The sequence below is a fragment of the Carassius carassius genome, chromosome 30, assembly GCF_963082965.1.
Source record: "Carassius carassius chromosome 30, fCarCar2.1, whole genome shotgun sequence".
NCBI lineage: Eukaryota > Metazoa > Chordata > Actinopteri > Cypriniformes > Cyprinidae > Carassius > Carassius carassius.
The window spans coordinates 8,115,326-8,140,069 of NC_081784.1; the positions used below are offsets into that span (position 1 = coordinate 8,115,326).

A 24,744-nucleotide genomic window follows, 5' to 3' on the forward strand; every position below is an offset into this window, starting at 1 on the left:
ATATATATATATATATATATATATATAGTTCATTTAAATAAGAGTAGAGATGAGGAATACTGTCGATTCCATTATATTTATCATATTTTTTGATTTCACGTACATATGTAAGATACACACACATTTAAATAAGATTATATATATATTATTTAAATGCTTAAAATAGCAAACAAACTGTTATTTGTCATTAGGAACATGGGAGAGGCACACACACAAAAAAAGACTTTACCCGCATAATTTGACACACTTTATTACAAACATCACTTGACATTTGTCAAATATTTGTAAAAGGAATATCAAGAGAACAACAACAAAAGTGATCAATTAGTCAAGCGTTAGCATAGCATTATAGCATTACTTTGTCTTATAGTTTACCAACCAAAGTTAAACTACACATTGGCTCATGATATGATTTTGACAGCATTGATTATACTTAATGCAAGCATCCCAACAAATCACTGCATTAATGTACAATCTAAAGTTGTTGCTATTGACAGGCTTTAAAAAGCTTCTGATATCTGGATACGAGAACACCTGGCTTGAAGCAAAAACTGGGAACACTAGACTAAATGTAAGGGTCAACTAAAAAGACAGACCAAAGTTTCAATTGCATAAACTAATAATAATAATAAACAATTTATGAATGCAAAATAATATGAATAGAGAAAAATAAGGACTACTATTTTGTAATGTTATTGCCACCGTGATTATATTAAGTTTTCAGTTTAGTTCAGCTGTATTGGCATGACAGTTAGAGAACAGCATCACTAAAGCATATAGTCTTTACATACACTTTTTAATTGATGTAGTCTCTATGAGAAATGGGGAAATGTACAGTGCTACTTCAAAAAGAAATTGGTACTTTTACCTCATACACATATGTAACATTTACCAATATTACTTGTGTACAAGTAATGTTGTGTATTACTGCTAAAATTGTAAAATACTATTATTACAATAATTATGCAATGCAGAAAACTGCTTTATATTGGGCTATGACAATCCATACGGCACACTCGCAAGCAAAAATGAATATCTGTACAAGAACATTATAGATGCAGGTCAGCGATGCCTGCAATAAAGTTCCCCTTAAATATTAAGTGTACTCAAAAATAATAATAAAAAAAGAGTTTAGTAAAATATTCTAGTTATCTTGTAACTAGACGACTGCATCTATTGCTACATGAATTGTTTTGATTTCCCTCTAAAACAATCCCAGACATTCAGAGCAAACAAAAATTCAGGTTTCATTAAGCTTTGCCTTTCCTCTTCACCAGGCATTGGCATCATTCTGAAAAACAGAAAAGAAATGATCATAAGAAGAGTCTGAGGATAAAACAATGTCTGAACTTGCATGTATGTGAACAGTATGTTCCAAAATCCAGTTAGATGCTATAGGCAGCATTTTATGATATCACATTATATGGTATCAAAGTTCCAGAAAATGAAATGACCCAGAAAATTATTTAATAATTAAAAAAGTATATTTACTGTTTTACTGTAGTATTAGATCCACTATTTGTATGATGAAGAGTTGCTGCCTACAGTGTGCAGATTGTTCCAAATCGCTCATTTGTGCAGATTTATTGGAATTAAGTTGCTGCCTTAAAAGGCATAGTCTATGTAGGCAGCAGAAAGCAAGGCAGCTCACTACGTTTTGGAAAAGAGCCTGTGTGTGTGTTTATAACAGACCTAAGCGTAGTAACAGGGGGAGACCAGCAGATCTGTGAGCACAAGCAGCTGGTCATCTGTGAACTTCTGCTTGTGTTCCTGCCAGTTATCATGATGAGTGCGACGGAAATCCGACAGTGTTTTCTTCACAGTCATCTAGAGAAACAGCAAACATATAAATCTTGTGCATCACTCATTTAAAGCAACTGGCTCTGGGTTTAGCTATGATTCTCAGTATTGATCAGTATTAATGCTTAAACATTTCATCTCTGCTCAGTCAATCCCTGGCTGCCCTGCAGACTGCAATCAGCTGATCATTCCCAATGAACACCCCTCCCCCCTTCTCTCCACAGCATTAATTGAGAGCGAGAGCTGTACCTCTATAGGCTGTGTGTCATTGAGGTGGGCACTCAGGTCCATGAGGATCTGGGGCATCCAGGTGGGCACATCATACGGGCTGGAGAGGATGCAGGCACTCAGACCCAATACACCTGCATGCCGCCGCACCAGATCTACACACACATGAAAAATGAAAGTTATTTAAGGTATATAAATATACCTAGGAAGAATTCAGGTAAATTCATCTGAGGGAAAAAAAGAGACCAAGTTTACCTGAATTCACCCTCATCATAACCTGAGACAACATTTGAAAAAAATGTCATGATGCAAAAAATAAAATAAAAAACATTGCATCCACAAAAATTTCTCCTGATGGTGGACTCATGAACTTAACATTAACCAAGGTGTTTAAATGCTTAGAAATTACCCTGGGGTCCTTTGCAACTTCACAGACTATTACATGTCTTGCTTTTGGAGTGATCTTAGATAGTTGACCACTTCTGGGAAGGTAACACTGTTCTTGAGCTGACCCCATGCTTGAACAGTAGTGTATGTACTGTATACATGTCTGTGTGATCATTACCAGCAGAAGGGATCATGTCAACCACTGAGCCCAGCTCTCTCCTCTTGCGCTTGGGAAGACGGGTCTTGCTCAGGGCCTCAAAATGGGCCAGCAAGGGTTCATCAATGCTGAGAAAATTACACTGCAGGAATCCACTTAGAGTGGTTGCGGCCATCTCCCTCACCTAAAAACACGAAGAGAGAGACGAAGAGAGAGAAGGAAATAAAGATCATTACATAGTTACGGTTCAAGCTTAATCTTGTGGCCAAAGATTCAGACAGTTTCTCTTTACAGTTATCTGAAAATACTGTGGGGAAATGCAGAACAGGGAGAGACAGGGTCTTTTGTGTCAGAGCTTTTCTTTAAAGAAGAAAAATGCAGAGGGCCTGAAGAAAAGAAAGTGTATAACGGCAGAATGGTGCCATCTGCATCACAGAACAAAACACGATGTTCCAGAGCAGAACTCCAGTCAGACTGAAATGGGTAAATAAGCAAATTTAGAGTTTATTACCAGTGATGTGCTAAACAAATAGTAATTTAACCTGTCTCAAGGAAGAACCATGTAATAAGAGAAAAAATCCTCAGTTATTAAAAACACACAGACAGCCATAAAAGCTGACTCAGCAATAGCAATTCTCTTTGCATGTCTTAAAGAGTTTAGGACACGCATCTGTGGTGACAAAGAAACACAGCTATTGTTTTGAAGCTTCAAAATCTAGTGACCTTGGCCTGTGTGCTCGGATATTTGACCTTGAAAACAGTCACGTTCTCATTGGCTGGTACCAATCAACTGAAAAGCTGTATTACATCAGCAGACAGAGGTTAGGTCGAGTGCACCACGGAATCCAAGGTGCTTTGATTTAATAGTTTTCTTCCACTCATAACCCTATTCTTTTCCCCCTTTAGCCTCTTCTCTCTGGAAATTTGAACATCTATCACCATGGAAACAGAATACTTCAGCAGCAGGGAGTTGCCATGGTAACAGTAAGAGGGATAGAAGTATAGAGAGTGTTAAAGAGAGAAAGAATAAATGAAAACAAGAGAGTGCTACACTGAAAAGAGAAAACGGAGAAAGAGATACTTCCACCACGGCGGCCTACATAATTGGTTTTCGACACAGTTAACCTTAGCGATTATACTCAAACACATGCATGAACAGAAGGTCGTGCTTACTTTTAGTTGCTTCCGTTTAGACTTTCCCTCTAAAAGAGCTCAAATATAGACAGAGATATCATCTTGAAGAGGGATCAGGCTTAATTCAGTGTAGCTGAGAGAAACATTTCTTAAACATGCAGATATCATGAGAGTGAAATCATAAAAAGACGGAGCTCAGAGGAAACTTGTGTCCGTCTGTGCAGAAGTCTGCCGAGTTTGTCGAATGAGAGATTGTTGTGCAATTCTTCACTGCTGAGTCAGTCATTTTATTCTAATGTTCTGCTGATTGGCTGTCATAGTTAAAGTGCTTTTAATAAAGTTTTTAGAATTTTATGATGTTGATTGATAATATTCAGTATGAAATTACTATTAGGTACTCTCATATTAGGCTTGGCAGATAATAGCATTTTCCTCACAGAAAATAAAGGGCCAGAGACAATCCTATGCCTTTAGAAACTGCGAAACAAACCTTTATGCATGTGCAAGTTAATTCACACACCTCAAGTTGCTCATCCTCCAGCAGGTGAAGTACCAGAGCTCTCACATCACTGACGGCCTTGGCATTACTAAGGAAGGTGAAAAGATTGTAGAAAACCATGATCTGCAGGTAGGTGAGAATGGTGTAACGTGCGTGCCATGAGCTGATCCTTGAAATCTGTAACAAATAATGCCATCTGCTGGTCAAATCACACATCAAACCCTCACAAAATCACACATAACTCCTACTAAATATGCTGTTTTCAGCTTTTAGTGTGTGTGTATGTTTTATGGGCACTGGAAAGTCACCTCCTCAAGTGCATTGAGGACTTGTTGGATCTGCTCTGAGTACAGAAGCCCCTGGGACATGAGAGACAGACATGTCTTAGCGTCTCTCTTCATCTCATCATAGCTGTCATCATTCTCCACAGGGGCAATCTAGAAACAGAGAGAAAGAGATAGGCTAAAAACACAAGATTTGTAGAGAGTGAACTCACTGTCTGGACAAGTCTGGACTCACTTTAAAGAGTAGAGGGAGGAGACGAAGCTGTTCAGGGACCGCAGAAGAGAAGGAGCGTCCAGTACTGGTCATCAACCACTTCAACACTGTCACAAAGACAAAACACTGTCTTTAAAGAACCCCCAAAATATCCCTGAAACACTTCTGCACATTCGTTTTCTCAAACAATCGTGTTCGCACACAAACAGCGAGACACACTAAGTACACACCAGTTTTGAGTAATTTGATGGCTTGTGTCCTCTCGTCCTGGTCTCCCACTGTGTTCTCCTCTACCACATGGTTCTGGATCTCCTCCTCACCCTCCGTTAAAGGCTTGAGTCTGGCCAGCACACGCTCTGTGAACTCTGCGATGTGCGGAGACATGGTGGGCTGAGTGTGTGGTAGGTTCACGTCAATCATAAAGATGTAGGTGAGCACACTGAGAGACAGAACAAGAAGAGAGAAAGAATGAGCTGCAGTTGCTGAATGTGTTGCTAACATACAGCGGCTCTGAACGAAAACTGAACATGAAAAAACACATCGAATGTTGATTTTTGTATTTAAGCACATACCTGCCGATGCGTTCGCGTACATTCTTGTAGACCTGAGTGAGTTTGGTTTCTAGGTATTGTAGTAACCTGTGAAGCAGCTCTGGGACCCTCCACCCCTGCTGAGCAAGACCTCCCTGCAGCACATACAGACGGCTGAAAAAGAGACATGACGTTGTGTCCATGTTACATGACGAACTTAGACATGAAATATATACAAGTCACATTCATCATTCCCTGCTTTTAATCCATCACATTCAGCTTTCAAAAGAGGATGTGTGTTTGGTAGTGATGTCATACCAGGCGTCCACAAATGAGCCTCCTTCTCCTGTGACCAGTGATTCCATCAGCATCTCATACAGCCAGTGCAGCTTTCGTGGGTCTCGGCTCTCCTGTACAGTGCACACATACACAAGGAATCATTTTTGGGGAAAATATGCAAGCATATACTACTGTTTAAAAGTTTTGGGTCTGTAAGATTTTTGAAATGTTTTGAAAGAAGTCTTTTATGCTCAGCAAGGCTGTTTTGATCAAAAACAAAGTAAAAACTGCAATATTGTGAAATATTATTTTAATTTTAAACAACTGATTTCTGCAGATTTTTCAGCAGCCATTACTCCAGTCTTTGATTTCATATGATCCTTCAGAAACTCTTCTAATATGCTGATTTGATTCGCAAGAAACATTTTTATTAATATAATAAATGAAAACAGTTTTTTCAGGATTCTTCAATGAATATAAAGTTCAAAAGAACAGCATTTATAAGAAATATTTTATAAGAAATATTTTGTAACATTATAAATGTCTACTGTCATTTGATTAAAAACTGCAATCTTTTGAATGCTACAGATTTTTCTTCCTTATTTATATAAGAATATGAGACTTTCATTTAATACACAATTTAAATAGCATGTTTTTTTGGTAGATATTTGTGCAGAAACTCAATGATATAAAACATATAGGTCTACACCCTACTAAAAGAAGAGTTCATGATCTACAAAGCGTGACAAAGGTGTCCTTACGCAGGCAGTGGCAATGCAGGTGCCCCAGTCTGCATATGTCTCAATGGTGATATTGGAGAGAGCTTTACGGAGGAGTGGACACAGCAGAGCCCACAGTTTTTCCACCTGTAACAAAAAACACAATCACATACAAACTCAAACACGTTTACATCATACTGCACCAAGCCAGTGATGTTGAAGACTCAAATCCTCTGAACTTTGTTGAATTGCAACTAAATGCATGTGTGCGAATACCTTGCTGTAGCTCCAGTGTTTAGAGCCCCTGATGAGTCCAGAGATGATCTCCGCCGCACAGCGCTGGGTGCTCTCGTGGGAATCTGCAACCAGACGCTCCATATGAGACTTCAGCAGAGGCAGGAAGGCATCATCAAAGTTCCGAAAAAGACCCTTTTGAACACAAGACAATGTTTTATGTTTTTGCGGTAAAAATGTTGCTGATTTTTTTTAATCGGCTGGATGTCAGATATAGATGCAGATCAGTTTATACAATGGACTGTAGATGCACGTCTAAAGACTCTCACCTTAAAAAGGCAAAATCGTCGTGGGCTGAACTGATCGTTCCCCTTCCTGTCCTCCAGAGACAAATAGTGGATGAACTGATCTATGAACTGCTGGTCTGAGAAATGATCGTATATGATCTGTTCACTCTACAACACAGAAAACAGGCAACAACAAAAAATGAGGTGGTATGAGTATCTGTTGAGATTTGTAAGCAGTGGTTGGGTTTAGATGTCATTTAATTTTCATATTTATGTACCTCATTCATTTCTTGTCTTGATTTGCCCTGTTTAGGCTGTTCCTCAGGAGGGGCATAGAGCATCAGCGTTCTTAAAAAATGAAATTTTAAAATACATTGTGTTGTTCTCCAAATCAACTGATAAATATATGCTACCATCCAAAAGTTTGATTTTGAGCAGCCATTACTCTAGTCTTCAGTATCACATAATCCTTCAGAAATCATTCTAATATGCTGATTTGGCACTCAAGAAACATTTCTTGTCATCAATAATGAGAACAGTTGTGCCGCTTAAATTATTCATATTATTTTTTTTTTATGTGTGAGAAAAACTGATACTTTTTTTTTTTTTTTTACAGAATTCTTTGATGTATAGTAAGTTCAAAATAAATCTTCTGTAATACTGAAAAAGGCCTTTCTGTCACTTTTATGTGTACATCAGTTTTGATTTATTTTTATTCCTCACACAAAGCTATTGTATGGCTTCGGAAGACATTAAATACGGTGCATGACTCTTATGTTTAAGCACTGTAAGCATGTGTACCGTGGCCATGTGGAATAGCCCCAGTGGGTTTTCTCAATGAAGCAGCATTCATCCCAGTCCTGCTGGGAACGTGGCAACCTGCTGCTGTCATACTGCAGCCACTGGTTATCAGGCCTGTCTCCCACCAGCAGAGAGTCTAGCGCTTTACCGCCACCTACATGAAAAACAGGAAGAAATATAGCACAAATCTCAGAAAAACTATTTTTTACATGAGACAATTCTTACTGTATGGTTAGTGTACTCACATGATTGTAGAGATGTTTTGAGCTCAGATAAGTCGTAAGGATTCACTGTCACTTTCTTGTGAGGTCTCTTAAGCTGCTTTAGAATTCCACTCACTGCTGATATTGCAGCCTGAACAATAAATGAAGAACGAAGTGAGTTTTTGTGTAGCTTTCCTTACACATATGTTCATAAGTATAATTCTGACAATTCACACACATTGCGAACTAAGAGCGAGTCATGGATCAGGCTCTCAGTGAAAAAGAGGACTGCAGAGGAAGGCAAGGGGTGGTCATCTCTCAGCATCAGAGAGAGGAAGCCGAAGGTTATCTGCTCAAACTTCCAGGGCCTGCCAAATAAACAAGCATTTGACCAGTGAGTTATTTCCATTACTTTACCATCCAGACATTTGCGGTCTAATCTAACCAAACACAATGAGTAGACATACAGGTTTCGGTCGTGAAGGCAGTCCAAAAGTTCCACTACTAGCTTCTCATACATCCTGTTAAGATTAATAAAACAGGAAAAAACTCAATTTTGTGTATATCCACTGAATAACTGGATACAAATTGGAAAGCATAGTTTTTTTAATGTATTGACTTACTGTACTGAGTCTTTGTTTTTCTGTTCCTGTCTCTTTCTTCCCTCCAGTTCCTCCTGTTCAGAGGCGGCACATGGAGTCGGTTCTGGGTTACTAGATTTCATCATTTTTAAAGCAACATCCACACAACTCTCCGGGATCTGAATATGAGACATAATAAAAATACTTATACTTTTGTTATAACTGCAGTTCTAAAGAAAGTAAAAGTTGAAGCTGGTGTGTGATGACAAACATACTAGCAATGATTATTTTCACTTTATATTAATACATTAAATCATGAACTAAGGGTGTGTAATTTTTTCTCTCCAGATTTTTAGTTAATGTTTCTTCCCCATTTAGGCTACTATTTGCTGAACTCACAGAAAAGTCAATTCCAATGGTCTCGTACTGGCGGTGGATTCTGTCAGCAAGATCATCGAAGAGCCGGACGACTGAAGGCTTCTCTACAGACATGGAGGGGCTCATACCAGAGCGTATGATGGCAGGCCATGTGAGAGTAATGCAGTCCCAGTACTGCAGGTTAGCAAGAAAGATCCCAAACGGGTTCCCTAACAGACAGTACAAGGCACCCTGGAGAAGAGTAAAAAAATGTCATATGTTATATGTCAGAAACATCCAGTTTCTTTTAGTGCAGTTATTCACCATGAGCGGTATAAGACCTACTTTGAATTGCTGCTGGGTAACGTCAGTGCGGTCTGGGTCCAGATACTCCAGCACTTTAGGAATGACATCTCTGCAGCATAAGCTGTAGGTTCCCAATGCGGTGAACAGCACATTCTGAGCTTTACTCCTCACCTGAGGTAAAATAGATCCTCTTAATGGTGTATTCATTTCTTTTGTGTGTGAATACATATGTATCTGTGTGTTTTTGGCCTTGACATACCTGACTGTACCTGCTGGTGGACAGTCTGAGCAGGTCATTTATCAGTTCCCGATGAACACTTCTGTAGCAACATCCCTCCTTGGTCAGATTTCTTAACTGAAACACACACACAGAGGCTCGAATCTACTGAAATCTTAACAAAACAGGCTGAAAAGTCCTAAAATATGCATTCATATTTTATGGTACCCAAAAATATTATAGATACTGTATAAAGGGGGGAATCTCGTGACATTTTCAGGTCAATTATTTTACACTAAAATCTAAAGAATTCAATAGAAATATTTAGTTATATTAAAATATAGCTTTCATGACACATTCCACATAGATTTCATTTTCTTTATACACAATATTATAAAGAACACATTAATACAATAAATCGATAAACTAAATGCAATTAAATACAAATTAAAAAATGTAATATAAAATTAATCAAATAAATATGTCTTTGTGAGATTTGCCCAAATGCTTTATAAAATGTTTAATATTTGAATTATTAGGAGATACCTCATGCTGCAACATGACTCTGTCTAGGAGTAGAGCTCTGATGTGTTGTTTACTGCCGTGAAGCTGGAGAGAAGAAGAGGGAGTGAGTCTCAGTCAACTACACATCAAATATAACGATTAGTAACAGACATTCAGTGTGCCTCTAACCTTGTTCTCCATGGACTTCTTAACAAGACTGAAACTTCTCCAGCGGGAGTCAAACTCATGTTTGTGTGCGCCTTTGAAGTTAAGGAGGTCATTGATGATCTATAGAGGGAAAACACCATTTGTCAGTCATACCACTGCTTATCACCAATACAATACTGTAAAGGTAATGTGCACATACACACAAATGTTAGAGAAAACCTGACAGTGTTTCAATTCACCTTTATAATGGAGAAGAGGGATTTGATGTCATCCTCTGAGTGCTCTAGAGTATGGTCTGTACAGATAAACATCAGAGTTGAGAGAGTCTTGACAGCTTTCAGTTCAGTCAACAATATAATATAATCATTTATTTAATTAAACTAATTGATCACATCTATAGATGTTGCAAATGTTATATATATATATATATATATATATATAAATTTACCTGCTGTAATAAACTTGAAAATTAGATTGGGACTCGGTGTGTTGGAGTAACTTACGTAGTAGAGGTCGAATCATCTTACAGATGTCCTCTCTGTAGTTCTCTCTAGACAGGTCTGCCACATAATCAATAATAATCAATTGGCAAGCAACTAATTCATTAATAAGGATATCTCTTGCACTGATTCTAAACACAAGAAGGAAATGCTCACTTACCATAGTCTACTCCAGCATACACGTTTGTCTCATCCAGCTGAACCATACTGATTGCCCTGAAATAAGAAACATTGCAAAGTTAAAATATTACTAAATCAATATGTTGAGAAATAAGTGTACCAGAGCATCACATACTGTCTAGTTTCACAATCCATGCAATGTTAAAATGAAAGATTTTTGTTGTTTTTGTAACTGTAGTCCATTGTGTGTCACTCACATCTCTAGCACAGGTTCTCCATGCAGTGGAGGCAGAAGGCTGCCTGCTCCCAGAAGGCAGTTATGAACAATGGACAGACTCTGCAGAACGTCATCCCTAAAGAGACCAAACACATTAGCAAACAACTCTTTCTCTGATCTTTTTTCTTGAATCCTTTTCTTTTGTGAATTAATGCATTAAATAAAAAAATCTGTCCATCTATGAAAGAAACAAAAGTATCTCTAAAGCGCTTAAATCTTAAGTCATAGCTCTGATTTGTCTCTACAACTCCAATTGCAGAAAAGTTGGTTGTTTTGTGAAATGCCATGTAATCAAGAACAAGTTATTTGTTCAATTTCTTTAACCTTTATTCATTGATTAAAGTACAAAGAAAAAAATTCCAATGTTCCCTTTCAGTCGGTCACTTTGACGTTGTGTGGAGGTTCCAACACTAAGGGTTGCACTTGGGAGCCCAGACACCTCTGACATCATTGAGAAAAGCCTGACGAAATTGGCCAGCAAAATTTGCATAGCTAGCCAAGACATGACACCCTTCAAAACAGTGTTCTTTGGATATTTTCTACCCTTCTCACTTTTATTTTGCATCCGTTCCAACTTATTTGAAGTGTGTTGCAGCCATCAAAATATTTTTTTTTTTTGTTGGTCAGCGAAAGTGTTGGGAATCTTTTCATTGCACAAATCACAGTTATCAAAAAAAAAAAAAAAAAAAAAAAAAAAAAACAGGTTCTTCATTTTAATGCATTTTGCAAAACATCCCAACTATTCTGGAACTGGGGTTGTAAATCATTGATATGGGAACGTGCACCACAGGAGCTGTGGGAATTTAAAAACATACAGATTTTTGCCTCTATGAAACAAAAACTAAAATATATGGAGAGAAAAAAAAGTACAGGATTAAATAAAGCACAATTAATCTCTTGTTATAAACACATTCAGTCCCTTTTTAAAGAAAATCCAGTATAATATGAAGAAATATCTGGTTTGATGTTGATGAAGGGGAACACTGATGGGGCTGTGGGGGTTCAAACACAGATAAGATGTTACTGTATCCTGTGGCTGACCTGCTGATGACTTGTTCTCCCTGTGTGTGTTTCTGCAGACGCAAGAGTTCAGGCTTTAACAGCAGATCCAGCAGGTAGAAAACAAACTCTTTCTCTTCTGTGCTAGGCACGTGCCATTGGATGCCCAGGTTCAACAGGTCTCCAGGCTGCCCCCAGTCCTGATTCAGAGAGGAGACAGAGACAACTAGTGGAACATCAGCCTCCATGACATGATTTGTTTTTTTAGTTTTTTTTTTTAATCACAAAAACTTTTTATTTTTAAGAAATCAGGGACCAATGTTTTGTGTAATTGCGTATACTGATGATAACTGGCGTAATGTTTAAAATTATCCTTGTTAGTTTCATGCATTTTTCATGGAAGTTTCATGGATTTTTTTCATAAACTCAAAAAAATGAGGGGAGTAGTTATGATTTTCTGAGAATGCTGAGGTGGAGTCAAATGAACCATGTAATAATACATCAGACAGTGAGGAAGAGCGACGTCTGTCCATCTAAGAAAAGGTGCTCAGGTTAACCGATGCTTGAGACGGTGACGAAGCACCACCAATCCATCCACTCAATCATCTCATCTCTTTCTCTTCACTCTGCTGTTGTGAATGGGAATTAACACATTTTGGATTTTTTTTATTATATTTTCAGACACTATTCACATTTATTCATTTGGCAGACACTTTTATCCAAAGTGACTTATAATTGAGAAATACAACAAGCGATGTATCATCAGATGGCAATAAACACGAGAAGAGCCCGTTATATGAGGTTCAAGTCATTGTTTAAAAATAGTAAAAATCTAGGACAGGAGGATAATGAGAAAAAGTGAAGGCATTGAATTTTTTTTTTATTATTATTTGAGGCAGTTAGATGCTCAAGGAAGAGATGAGTTTTCAGTAGTTTCTTGAAGACTGTGAGTGTGAGGCTTTCGGCTGTTCAAATGGATTACAGTGAAAGAAACTGTCCTTGAGAAGTTATTTAGTCCCCTTTACTTGTATTGTCAATTTTTTATTACTATACTTAAAGGGATAGTTCACCCATAAATGGAAATTCTGTCATCATTTACTCACCCTCATGTCGTTCCAAACCTGTACGAGTTTCTTTTATGTTGAGCATAAAAGATGATATTTTGAAGATTCCTATTAATCAAACAGTCGGAGGTTGCCATTGACTTCCATAGAAGGAAAAAAAAAATACTGTGGAAGTCAATGTCAAATAAAATATATTTTATGCTCAACATAAGAAAGCAACTCGTACAGCTTTGGAACAACATGAGGGTGAGTAAATGATGACAATTTTCATTTTTGGGTGAACTATCCCTTTAAGGGTGCTCATATATTATATTATAATATTTATATAATATGAATATTTACTAATTTATATAATATTATTGCACACTAATATCACAATAAAACTATTTTTTTTTTCAAATGGATCTCTCGGATAGTCTGCAGATTCTTCAGGATTATGCCATCATATTTCAAATTCGTTCTAAGGAGAGCTGAGGCTCATGTCACTATGAGAGGGTTAGTGGCTAAATCAAGCCATCTCATTTTCCATTTGAGACTGACCTTAATTGGTAGGTATGCGTCACTGTGCTGCTGGACGCCGCCGGGCACACTGCAGTATTCTTTGGGATAGATGATGGACATGGAACGCAGGATGTGATAGAGCAGCTTACAGGCCAGATTGTAGCCCTGCTTACATTTCAGGTGCAGAGTTAACTGAAGAATCTCCACCAGCTGAGACCTGTAGAGTAACAGCTGATCACCACCCACACGGGTCACCTACAGACAGAGACAAGGGCGGTAATTTTAGTTAACTTATAGATCTCTAGATAACGATTTTAGCATTTCTACATTTCTATAGCTAGCTGGGTTCTAGTGAGAATCTAGTGCTGACCTCAGAAAACAACTGGAGATTCCACATCAGCTCTTTATCCAGCTCCTCTTCATTTAATACCTCTTCATCTGAGAACACATGGTATGTTAATGGGAAGCTCACACTGCACATATAAGCAATATGTATATATTACCATTAACCCATTACATCATGGGGAACTTACTGGCTGAGATTTGTAATATGGCATTACAGCAGTGAGGCAAAAAGAGTTTCAGAGCCTCTGCCGGGTGACACTGAAAGGAGAATACGCATTTAAATTGGTCAGTCAAACATTGTGAGTAACACTGTCAGCTGTGGATGTCTGTGAGTTGAGCTCAGAACACTGACCTTGGTTGCAGCTCGGCACATGTCCGCCACCATCCGTCCAGCCACGTGAGTCTCAAAAATGTTAGTAGTGGCAAAGTTAAAGACTTTTTCCAGAGCCACCTATGAAAATGAAGGAAATATGTTCAGATATCATCACACAGTACTATGGAAATATACTTCAGTGTAAAAAAGTTTGTGGTATGTAAGATTTTTACAGTAAAGACATTTATAATGTTACAAATTATTTATATTTAAAATATATATTTTTTACTTTCTATGTATCAAAGCATCTGGAAGAATATGTATCATGTGACACTGGAGATTGGAGCAGTGGCTACTGAAAATTCAGGAATTGCCATCACAGGAATAGATTACATTTTAAATTAAATTTAAATACAACACAATTTTAAATTTTAGTAATATTTCAAAATATTACTGTTTTTAATGTTTTTTTTATCATAAAAAAAGCTCAGGTAAAATGTAAAAAATTCAATTAAATAAAAAAATCTTACTGACCACAAACTTTTGAGTGGTAGCATAAGTTATGACTAGGTTTGACTCCATGTGTGTGTTTATAATAACCTGGAATATTTCTATAGAGCATTGTGTGAGGATAGTGCAGAATGTGGAGGACAGGCCCAGCTCCACCAGACTCTCCAGATGAGTCAATTTCTCTGTCTCCATCTCCTCCCGAGTCTGTTCCAGTGTACTCGTGTCAATCAGTGCAAAACATCTAAATACACAAACATGAGAGGGAGAATGAGGATACAAAAAGAAATACACATGCACAGTATTCACAGACAACAACAACAGTTCTCAGAGTTCTGTACCTATCAATGAATTGAAGAACAAAATACTCAAACTCTGCCGATGCGGAACACAGCTCTTTTTCCACCTGCACAAACACAATCAATGAAAAGATTCAGCTGCACATTAGTTATGACATGTAAAAAGACTAATGACAGGAAGATATCTCACCTGTGTGAGGTCATTTCTTGTCTGAACAGCAGCTGAACAGTCCACCAATGGCACAAGAGTAACAAAAGTTGCTAAAAACTGGAATGTTATCTGAAAAAAAATAAAAATAAATTGAGAACATACAGACATCTATAAAACTATTTGCTGGTCTTGGACAAAAAATAAATAAAATCCAGATTTAAATTTGTATCGTAATCCTGCCTGAAACTGGAATAGTGCCTGGTTGCTGCACAGTGTTATACTTTAAATTGCAGTATGATATTTTTTAAATATATATCAGTATTCATTTGAATACAGTATTTGTAATATTTGTATTTATTATTATTTATATAGTTTAATTAAGTAATAAAGTGTAGGTAATATTGTTATGGGCTTTTCTCATTTTTTTTTTTTTTTTTTTACTTCACTTTAATTTATATTTATTTCAATTCTAGCACTTATTTTATTTCAGTCAACTGGTGATTTTACATAACTGCCCAGAACAGACTCTCACCATGCACTTGCTGAAGTCGTTGGGGTCGACCCCAGGCAGAGCCCTCATGAGGAGAGGCAGCATGTGTGTGGGGCCCTCTGGAAACCTCTGGCCCCCAGCCACCAGGCTCTGTGCCACACCGATCATACAGCTTAGGGTGGCGGTCAGCTGGTGAGGCTCAGTGAGGGTCTCCATGGCAGGATATGTCCTTAAATGAGACGGAGAACAGGAGAAATGTGTCTCGAAAAGGCTTTTATGTGATAATGTCAAACCCATCATCCACTCGTCATCAATTTATTCTCTCAATTCTAAACTACCAAGGGTTGTTAACAAATCAAATTGTACAAAACATCTATAAGATTATTTTACTCTTAAAATTGTTCATTTAAAATATATTAGCACGTCCAGTTAAAAAGAACAACAAACAAAAACTTACTTCTCCAGCAATGGAGGAATGACTAGCTCAGGTCTGAGCAGGGCAAGGTTTTGCAAGGCCTGGGCAGCATCCAGGCTGCCAGTTTTGCTAAACATCGCCAACAGGACGGGCTGCTTCATGCTTTCCACAAAGTCTGTGATGTCTTGCTCACTGAGAAGGTGGCTCTTGGGAACAGGAGTCAGCCACGTTGGCGTCCGGTAACGTTCTCGATGCAGTCGCTTCACAACGCTGGCAGGTAAACGCTGAAGGAGCTTCATGAGTTTCATCTAGGGATGGACGGATGGAGCCAAACAAATAACACGGGTATTTATAAATTAAAAAAACTATTTTTTTTATATTATTTGATATTTGTCCATTATTAGGTAGTGTAATAAGGGAAAAAAAGGGCGGAATGAACTAGAAATGGAGCAATGACCATAATGATATTATTACAACTGGGAAAACAGACCCACATATCTAATGTGTCTGCAATTATGAGTTTTATTTAGACACGTGTCATTGAAGCCTAAATAAATAAAGCAAACATGGATTAAATGAAATGTTAGCTCTACTGTGCCTTTACTGTCAAAAAAATGGCACTGCAACTGCCATTTGATCAAAGGGATGAACTTTGGGATCGACTTCTGATACCCATCTCACTGAGTGAGCATGTTGGCCTTTGGCACATTCCTTCCTGCAATAAAACATTTTGTACCCTGTGATGCCCACCGCAAACCACACAGTTCATTTGCATCAAAGGAAGAACACTTTCTGGGAGCTTTTGAAAACAAATCAGATGTTCCACAGACTGCACACATCTCAGCAACAGCTTAAAGAGGAAGACAAAGTAATATTGCAACAATGTGGCGACAGTAAAAGGACAAAGCTTTCACAGGGTTTACTGTGACATTTGAAACTCAGAACTAGATGCTTCCCTCAGTCAGCAAGCATGCATCCCTGGAAAGATAAACTATCCTGTTGTCTATGAGGAGATGTTTCTAGAAAAAGAATGGCATGCACTGTTGATAGCAGCAGTTTGTTTCAAACGGACAAAGGTGCAAGCTTTTAAAAAGCACTCTGGGTTACAGATTAGCAGCCTTTACTGTTCATTTTTTTGTTAATTTTATTAATTAAATGGTTTATGTTCAATTATTTGTTTATACTTACAAATATTCTAATACAAGATTTATACTTCATGTATTATTTAGCATTTGATAGAGTATTTATTTCAGATTCAGAAATCTCCATCAGTAACTCACCAGCCAGCGGCCGTGGTTAGAAGGGTGAAAAAACGAGGTGATACTGTTGAAAAGGCCACTGAGCTGGGTCTGGGTCTGCTTACTGGGCCCTCCCTAAAATACATGATTAAATATAAAATAAATGTATTAATTAACATCCTGGTGGTTTTGGGCATTTCAATAGCAATTAAAAGCATAGGTGCTTCATTTTACCAGCAAAGCAGAAATCCAGATGACCACATGACTGATGTCATAGGCATTTGTCAGATATCTGGAAACCAGCATCTGACTGGATCCTACAGGAAGATTAAGACTCCTTAAGATCCTAGTGAAGATCTGAAAACAGAGACAGAATATAAACTGTGTAACCAGAAACACTGAGGCAGCTCTGGACTGAATGCCTAATCTGAATGGTTTATGTTACCTTGGGAATATAAGGGTCCCAATCTATGTAACCAATGTTGTCATTGGCCAGTCGTGCAAAAAGACTGACGAGATTCTGGAACAGACAAAATCGGGGTTGATACTAATGTAATGAATTACCAAAGCTGTTAAAATTCAATAGTGAGGCAACTATACTTACGACTTCCCAGCTTGGAAGATTCTGCACCGACACCCACAGGCTTATCAACTCATCAAACCAAAGTCTGCAGAAATGCACAAACCAAAATACTTACTTCATGGAACTTGGCATAACAAAAAAGTATTTACTATTAAAGTCCATGAACTTTGGAAAAAAATATCATTTGCATCAGATGTGTAACAGTTACATAATATACGCTATTTTCCATTTCAAGTTAATTTCTATGACAACAACTTTGCATTAACTTGTTATTCTAGTTTGTGAGAATTGTAAGAAATTCTATTTAATATAAAAACAACATATATCATGGTTGTTCCATACATCTGTCATGATGCATTCTGCATTTCATGATAAATACAATACTATTAGAAGCTTGGGGTCAGTACGACCTTTATTTTTAAGAAATTAATTCTGAAAATTGTTTGAAATTCAGCTTTGCCCATCACAGAAATAAATTACATGCTAAAATATATTCAAGCTAAAAACATTTATTTTAAATTGTAATGATACTTCACAGTGTTAACGTTTTACTCTACTTGTGATCAAATAAGTGCAGCTATGGTGAACAAGAGAAACTTCTTTCAAAAATTCGACTGATTCCAGGTTTTAACAGTAGTGTACGCGTGTGATTTCAGTCAAGTCCATTACAAAAACCAACAGGACTGACTGTGCAAGTTAAAGCAGACTGAAAGATTGTCATAAGGTTCAGGCAGTGCTCACTTAAAACCCTTATCATGCAGCTCTGGGGGAAGAGTGGTGGGCAGGAAGAGGTCGAAATATCCCATGGCCTTCTGCATAGTCTCGTCAAACGGGCACATCAGAGGTCTCCATTCATCCAGCATCTCCTGTGTGGCTGATTCTGGGAAATATCTGCACGCATGCACACAGACACACACAGAATCATTTTTTTTTTATCCTGTTGCTGATATCCGTTAAGTTTTATGCACAGATATGACAATACTAAAACTTTGTGATGTGCCATTTAATTATCATGGTAAACTTTATGCAGTACAAGTAACTGGATAAATGGTTAATGTGCTTTAGTTAAAGGATTATTTTCTGCTGGTCTAAGCCACATCAGGAATCCTGACATACACCATGCGGGACTTCCTGTCAAGTCCATCCATGAGCATTCTGTAAACCAGGGTCCATCAAATCTTGTTGCGGAGGGCCAATGTGCTGCAGAGTTCAGTGCCAACCCTGATCAAACTCAACTACCTTTGATTTTCTAATGATCCTGAAGACATTTGATTACCATTATCAGGTGAGTTTTATTAGGGTTAGAGCTAAACTCTGCAGGAAAGTGGATCTCTTGGGCCAGATTTGAGGATCCCTGCTGTAAACGGTGCATTATTTGGTCAAACTGAAGGTACGGCCTTCACTGGCCAGGCACATGATCACCTTTTCTGTAATCCTACTGTAGATGAGCTGAGAGGAGCTTTGAACATGCAGTCTCACCTCACCCTAAATATCTTCCATAGAGTCCCTTCTGTGTTTAAGTGCAAATAAGGCAAGCAAGCCAAGCATACTTTTTTTTTTCCTGTTTCTATTTCACTAAGATCATTAAAAATATCTTTCAGTATTGAACTGTTTTTATCCCAATTTGCTGGATATGATGTTGTTTTTGACCTCCTGCTGAAGAAGGGATAGCACTGATCCTAGGAGACTGAGTCGCAGGGTCAGGAACCTCCCACAAAGCCAAATTAAAAGAGCATTAAATAGGATTAACAGCTTAAGGACATCATGAAACAGAAGATATGCAAGTACTGTACTTACGGTCTGCAGTTCTTGATTAAAGCCTTCAGAACTGCTTCCACTGAGCTGCAAACGGAAGAGAAACTTGGAAGTGACCAACACTGGATACAACAGCACATTGTAATTCCATGCAAAAACAATTCTACAATGAACAAAACCAACACAATAGTGTTGTTAGACACACTCATGCATCACAAAATATTTTATGTTATATACCCATAAAGGCAGTGAAGAAAACCGAGGTAGAGGAATTTTGGGGAACAGTTTTTATTGGGGTCATTTTATTTGAACACAGCTGTGCTGTGAAATGATGGGCATATTGGGGGCTAATGGTCCATCTGTGACCTATATGCTGCTGAAAAGCTGGTCAGTGCAGTCCTTTTAAAGTTTTATCAACCCCCTTACTCTTTGCATCTAAAGTAGAGGGGATACTTCATGAAGTTCTGATCTTCAATACCAAAACATCAAATCACATTCATCAGTTGCATGAAATCCATCAAACACATGCACCATGAAAACCACACAGCTAAACAAATGTAAACAAGCCAGTGAGCGTCACCAAAAAACTGCAGATATGTGACATCCAGACAGGGCTTCTGAACCTGATGATCTTTGTTTCGAAACTGGCCAAAGTTATCGTTTACCTCTGTACTCATACAGAAAAAAGAATCTCTCAGTAGGGATTCACTGTTGCAGCCCATGTAGGAGGAGCCAACAAGGATACAAGGAGTATCAGATGTCTGCATTAAATTGAATGGTGGAAAACAGACTCTACAAACACGCTCAGCACTCAGAAACAACAAACAATACAGGGCGTTGATACTGAGAGCAACAGAGTGTTACTGAATGCTGTGAGAGCAGCACTGTGTGAGTCCTGAGTCCAACAGCCTGTTGGAGTGTCAGTACTTTTTTGTGCAATGTGACATGCATCTTCTTTGGTAAAAGTGCACTCAGTAATTTTATATAATATTAATATTTTAAAATAGTTATATAATGTTTTATATCAAATCAATATACAATATTAATTGTATTTTCTTATTATTCCCATTATGATTATTCCTCTACACACACACTTCAGAAACTCTAAATTACATACAGTAAATGGTCGCCAATTTGCTGTTCTGTAAAAACAGAAAAGCAACAGCTTGCTACTTTAAAAAAAAAATCTGTTTGGGATTGTTTATAATTTAAATAATACATGCAGAAAATATCTAAAAGTATACCAAAGGCATCAAATGCATAGAAGCAGCAAAGTCAGACATGGATCCATTTTGGCATAAGTATTTCAACAGAAACTAAAATTTCCAAAAAGCCAACAGGTTTATTAGACCAAAGAACATAAATTTCATTGATGTATACAGCAGGGCTCTAGACTCATTCTTCCTACTGGTCACACTAACACATGATTTGATCACACTTTTTTTTTCATGAGATTGATCAATGCATGCTTGATGCATAGTTTTTCTGTTATCATTGTTTATAGTTATATGGTAACAAAAAAAAAGAAATCTCACTTTTTGAATGTCAATATGATCAATTAGTATATTTGTCTACCATTATTATTGACACAGTCAATAGACAATCTCACATTCTTTGGCAGAGGTGTCTGTTTCACGATCAGTCATAAATGATAGATAGTGGGCTGAGGAATTTTTGTCAGCTGTCTTTTTTTCGGATATTGTCTGCTATTACTCCTATAAATTGGGCACAGGCCATGTCATTGGCATAACTGATGCTGCACTGTGCCGTGGCTCTGCGGCACGATGTATGGATTGAAGCAGAGCCGACCATGTCAAATTTTAACTTGCACATTCTCAAAAAATGGTAGCAGTCTAGAACCCTGTACTGTATGAGATGGAAAAAATATGATGATCAGCAAGCAACAAAAAAGCAGTGAAAGCCAAAAAAAAAAAAAAAATTATTGAGTGCACTCAAAAATTAACAAAGTAACATGGTCCTTACCACCTCTGAGCAAGTTTAACGATTATGTGTTTAGAGGAAGAGCGTGGCCGCAGAGAACTGAACATGAGAGGAGAAAAAAAAAAAGACAGGTTCACTCAACACTTCTCATCTACTTAAACAACATTTTTATTTGACGCTCAACATCAGCACCAGTTTTATGATGTGTGCAGATTCTCACAATAAAGCAGGCTGAGCATGCTTCTGACACAATCTTCAAAATAGGAAGCTGAGATATAAGTTATTAGGATCATTTTACTGAGTAGATATGCAAAAGTGATAAAGCAAAACAGATCCCTTTAAAAAAAAAAAAAAGATGTATTTTTTAAATATTTTGAGGAAAAAAAAACTATTTTTGCTTTAATCAATCCATTTTTGTGTAATGTTTTTGATGGGATATGCATGTACCTGGGAAACCAGTTCAGGCCGAGGTGCTCTGTCTTTGAGTACAGGATCCCATCCTGCAACTCATAAAGGGGTCGCCATGGCAATTCCAAGTCCTCTCTTGAAAGCAGCTCCTTCTTCCTTGAAGGCAAAACCATTTAAAAGAGATGATTTTCTTTATATAGTTTGTTTGTGCCACAGGTGTGAGTGGATATTCAAATCTCATGAGCTGTTGTCTGTCACTCCACGATAATAATAAATTAGTTATTTGTAAGCAGTAATGTACAGTCATAATTGCATTGATGTGACGTGAAGATTACATGTCTACACAAATAAACATAAAATGAAGATTTTAATTATTGCATCTTAATTGTACATTAGTTTCTGCTAAAAAAGCCAGTTAATTTCAATGTAGAAAACAATCATTAAAAAAATAAAGAAAATGAAGGAAGCATGTAAGAAGTCCATCTTACTTCAGCAGGGTGATGAGGAGACGGGCGAAGCTCTGGATCATACTGATCTCCAGTTTGGGGATGGTGACCAGCTCGTACAGCAGCTTGATAAAGAGCACATGGTCCTCTTTGCTGAACTTTCTTCCATACAGTCGCATATACCTAAAGGACAAGAACGGATAGTGGGTTTTTTAGTATTAAAATGTAACACTTTATTCAAACTATATGACATCTCCATCTGATATTAACAGTTAGGACGGTGAGTTGTATGGTACGAAACAGATCGGCAATTGTCTATTTTATAAATGAGAGTGTTATTGTTCTGACCCTGAGCTTCCAATTCATGAAATTCTGTTTGATTAGTGTAGTTATTATACATCATAGCATCAATAATGTGAATTTATGAATTAAAAAAAGAGAAAAAGAAGATCAAATTCAAATTGCAATACAAAGGATTTCCATTTGGATGTTTTTAGTTGCTTCATGCTGAAAGGTGAAGACAAAAGCAACAGGTGATACCCAAGCAAATCACTTTAATTAGAAGATTTAGGTCAAGTTGTCGAAGCTTGATTTCCATTGAAATGGAAGTTGGCTCATGGCTGACCAGACACAATCAAATAATTTAGGTCAGACCAGGATACCACAGCTTCCGTGCTTGGGCTGGAAATGCCAATGGCTTGCCAAAAGAGGGTTTTGTTGGGATATTTTCTGGAATAGTAGAGATAAAGAAAGCCATGTCCTAAACACCCAAGGGCACACAGAGACCAGTCCCAACACAAACACTGGGACATCTCCAAACATAGACATAGCTTGCATTCTGGGCTTACTGAAAAGGAAGACAACCTGGAGAGATACAACACAAGATGATTCATTAATACATTCAGTGAGGAAGTATGTGATTACACAAATGTCTTGGATGACATTGAGGACAATATTTCAGTGCATGTTTACTGTTTACACCAATGAGTATTGCATCTTATAGAGTCACACGCAGTCTGACATCAGTGACTGTTTGTGCTTGTTGTGCTCTTAAAATAGTATTGAGTGTTGAAACCATGACCAAGTCATTTTGCAATCACTGACAAAATATTTAGCTTGTTAAACACCAGTCAATTCATTACTTTCACTGTAATGAACACTCAAACCAATAACTTATTATCTCAACACACCAAAAACCAAAACATAATCATGGTGCCCAAGCTACTTGGATTTCTCAACACTGGCTCATAAAAATAAGAAACCAAACAACTCGAGGTAATAGGGATTTTATACAATACCAAGTTAAAATATCACACACTCTTTTAAGCGTTCCAACTGAACATTCTGTGAAGTTTGTTTGAAAAAAGACGCAAGTGAAACAACGTTAGTGACTACGCATGCGCAACAGCAGTCAGCCCACACTCCCGATTAGCGCTCTATTTAAATCGCATTGGAGATATTTTTACCCCTAGATACAAAAGGGTCATTTGGTGTTCCCATGACTTTAAATAGAGCTGCCTACGGAACATCACATTTTCTGTTCATGATATTAGGATTAAGTGAATGTATTTATTATTTATGCTCATAGGACAAGCCCATAATTGAATTTCGTTGGCAGACAAAACTATCCGGATGAGTCCTGTATAATGTTTGATGAGTTATGCCTCTTAAATACTTACGTGGAAAGTTTTCTCGTCCAAAACAAGACTCCTGGCCATATCTCTCGAAGTTGGACGGCTCTGCCGAGGTTTCCTTTGATCTGTGCCAAAATTTCTTTGGACTCTTCGTCTAGTTTGTCCTTATAAGGCAGAAGTTCGTTGTAAACAATTTCTTTTTGCGGAACAAACCCTAATAATTTGGTTGCTTCTTTTTTCATATCACAGTCCCCCAAATGTGGCTCCTCCACTTCGATTATATAAGAGATAGTCATGAATGAAAATATTCCAAACAGTGATGAGCTTCAGAGAGTATAAGATAAGTAAATTACAAATTATAGAACTACTATAAATGTCAGAACCACAACAGAGTCATGGTATTTTCTTGTTGGAAGATGCGCACTGTCATCACTCGTGTCGTTTCTGAGCTCTTCAGAATAATGATGACTTCTTTTAAGCAGACCCGGTTGTTGTCATGCGTCGTATTTCTATCCGAGCGCTCCATGTATCGGTTTCCATTCAGCTGTAACTAGCCAAACACACATGCCGCAACTCCACCCTCCTCAGCTTGCGTCACTTCCACCTAAACAGTCGATCCAGGAACAGTTTATTGAGACTTGACACCGACGAGGAAATGATACATTTTACTATGACGAAGGATTAGTCCATGACTCAATTCAGAACCATCATTTTGTACCCCAAACAAACAAACAAACAAACAAACAACAACAACAACAACAACAAGCACAACAGTGTATATAATCATTTCAAAGAATTCTATTTTTAAAGACAATAAAACTTGGGACAACATCTTCATTTGTGTAAATAAAGCTTAGTCTACATATAAT

At 37.6% G+C, this 24,744-nt stretch overlaps 1 protein-coding gene across 2 annotated transcripts; it reads right to left on the minus strand.

The window, feature by feature from the left end:
• Nucleotides 1–234: 234 nt before the first annotated feature.
• On the minus strand, nt 235–24,444 carry LOC132110534 (proteasome activator complex subunit 4A-like). 2 transcript variants are annotated; one of them, XM_059517224.1, is made up of 48 exons: nt 23,921–24,444; nt 22,284–22,424; nt 21,835–21,951; nt 21,430–21,486; nt 19,489–19,533; nt 18,433–18,582; nt 17,713–17,776; nt 17,554–17,628; nt 17,343–17,465; nt 17,151–17,243; nt 15,913–16,178; nt 15,498–15,684; nt 15,005–15,094; nt 14,857–14,921; nt 14,609–14,759; nt 14,048–14,146; nt 13,884–13,953; nt 13,721–13,788; nt 13,390–13,605; nt 11,828–11,985; nt 10,767–10,862; nt 10,550–10,605; nt 10,393–10,449; nt 10,129–10,184; nt 9,911–10,009; nt 9,764–9,826; nt 9,260–9,355; nt 9,040–9,171; nt 8,737–8,946; nt 8,380–8,516; nt 8,224–8,277; nt 7,995–8,124; nt 7,799–7,907; nt 7,554–7,707; nt 7,031–7,100; nt 6,795–6,920; nt 6,508–6,660; nt 6,274–6,378; nt 5,552–5,643; nt 5,276–5,407; nt 4,934–5,142; nt 4,725–4,810; nt 4,514–4,642; nt 4,227–4,382; nt 2,594–2,756; nt 2,050–2,183; nt 1,693–1,827; nt 235–1,291 (listed from the first exon to the last, which is right to left on the minus strand). In XM_059517224.1, exons 1-47 carry the CDS (start codon nt 24,169–24,171, stop codon nt 1,693–1,695), a joined length of 5,625 nt encoding a protein of 1,874 aa, XP_059373207.1. In that variant the 5' UTR covers nt 24,172–24,444; the 3' UTR covers nt 235–1,291. The 2 variants fall into 2 exon arrangements, with proteins under 2 accessions (XP_059373207.1, XP_059373208.1); XM_059517225.1 differs by lacking the exon at nt 21,430–21,486.
• Between the last annotated feature and the right edge of the window lie 300 nt (nt 24,445–24,744).

Coding starts and splice junctions, on each gene's coding strand:
- LOC132110534 (XM_059517224.1), bottom strand. CDS start 24,171: ATGACTATCTCTTATATAATCGAAGTGGAGGAGCCACATTTGGGGGAC. Junction 14,147..14,608: donor GCTCTATAGAAATATTCCAG/GTTATTATAAAC, acceptor TCATTTTCATAG/GTGGCTCTGGAAAAAGTCTT. Junction 7,708..7,798: donor CAAAACATCTCTACAATCAT/GTGAGTACACTA, acceptor TTTTTCATGTAG/GTGGCGGTAAAGCGCTAGAC.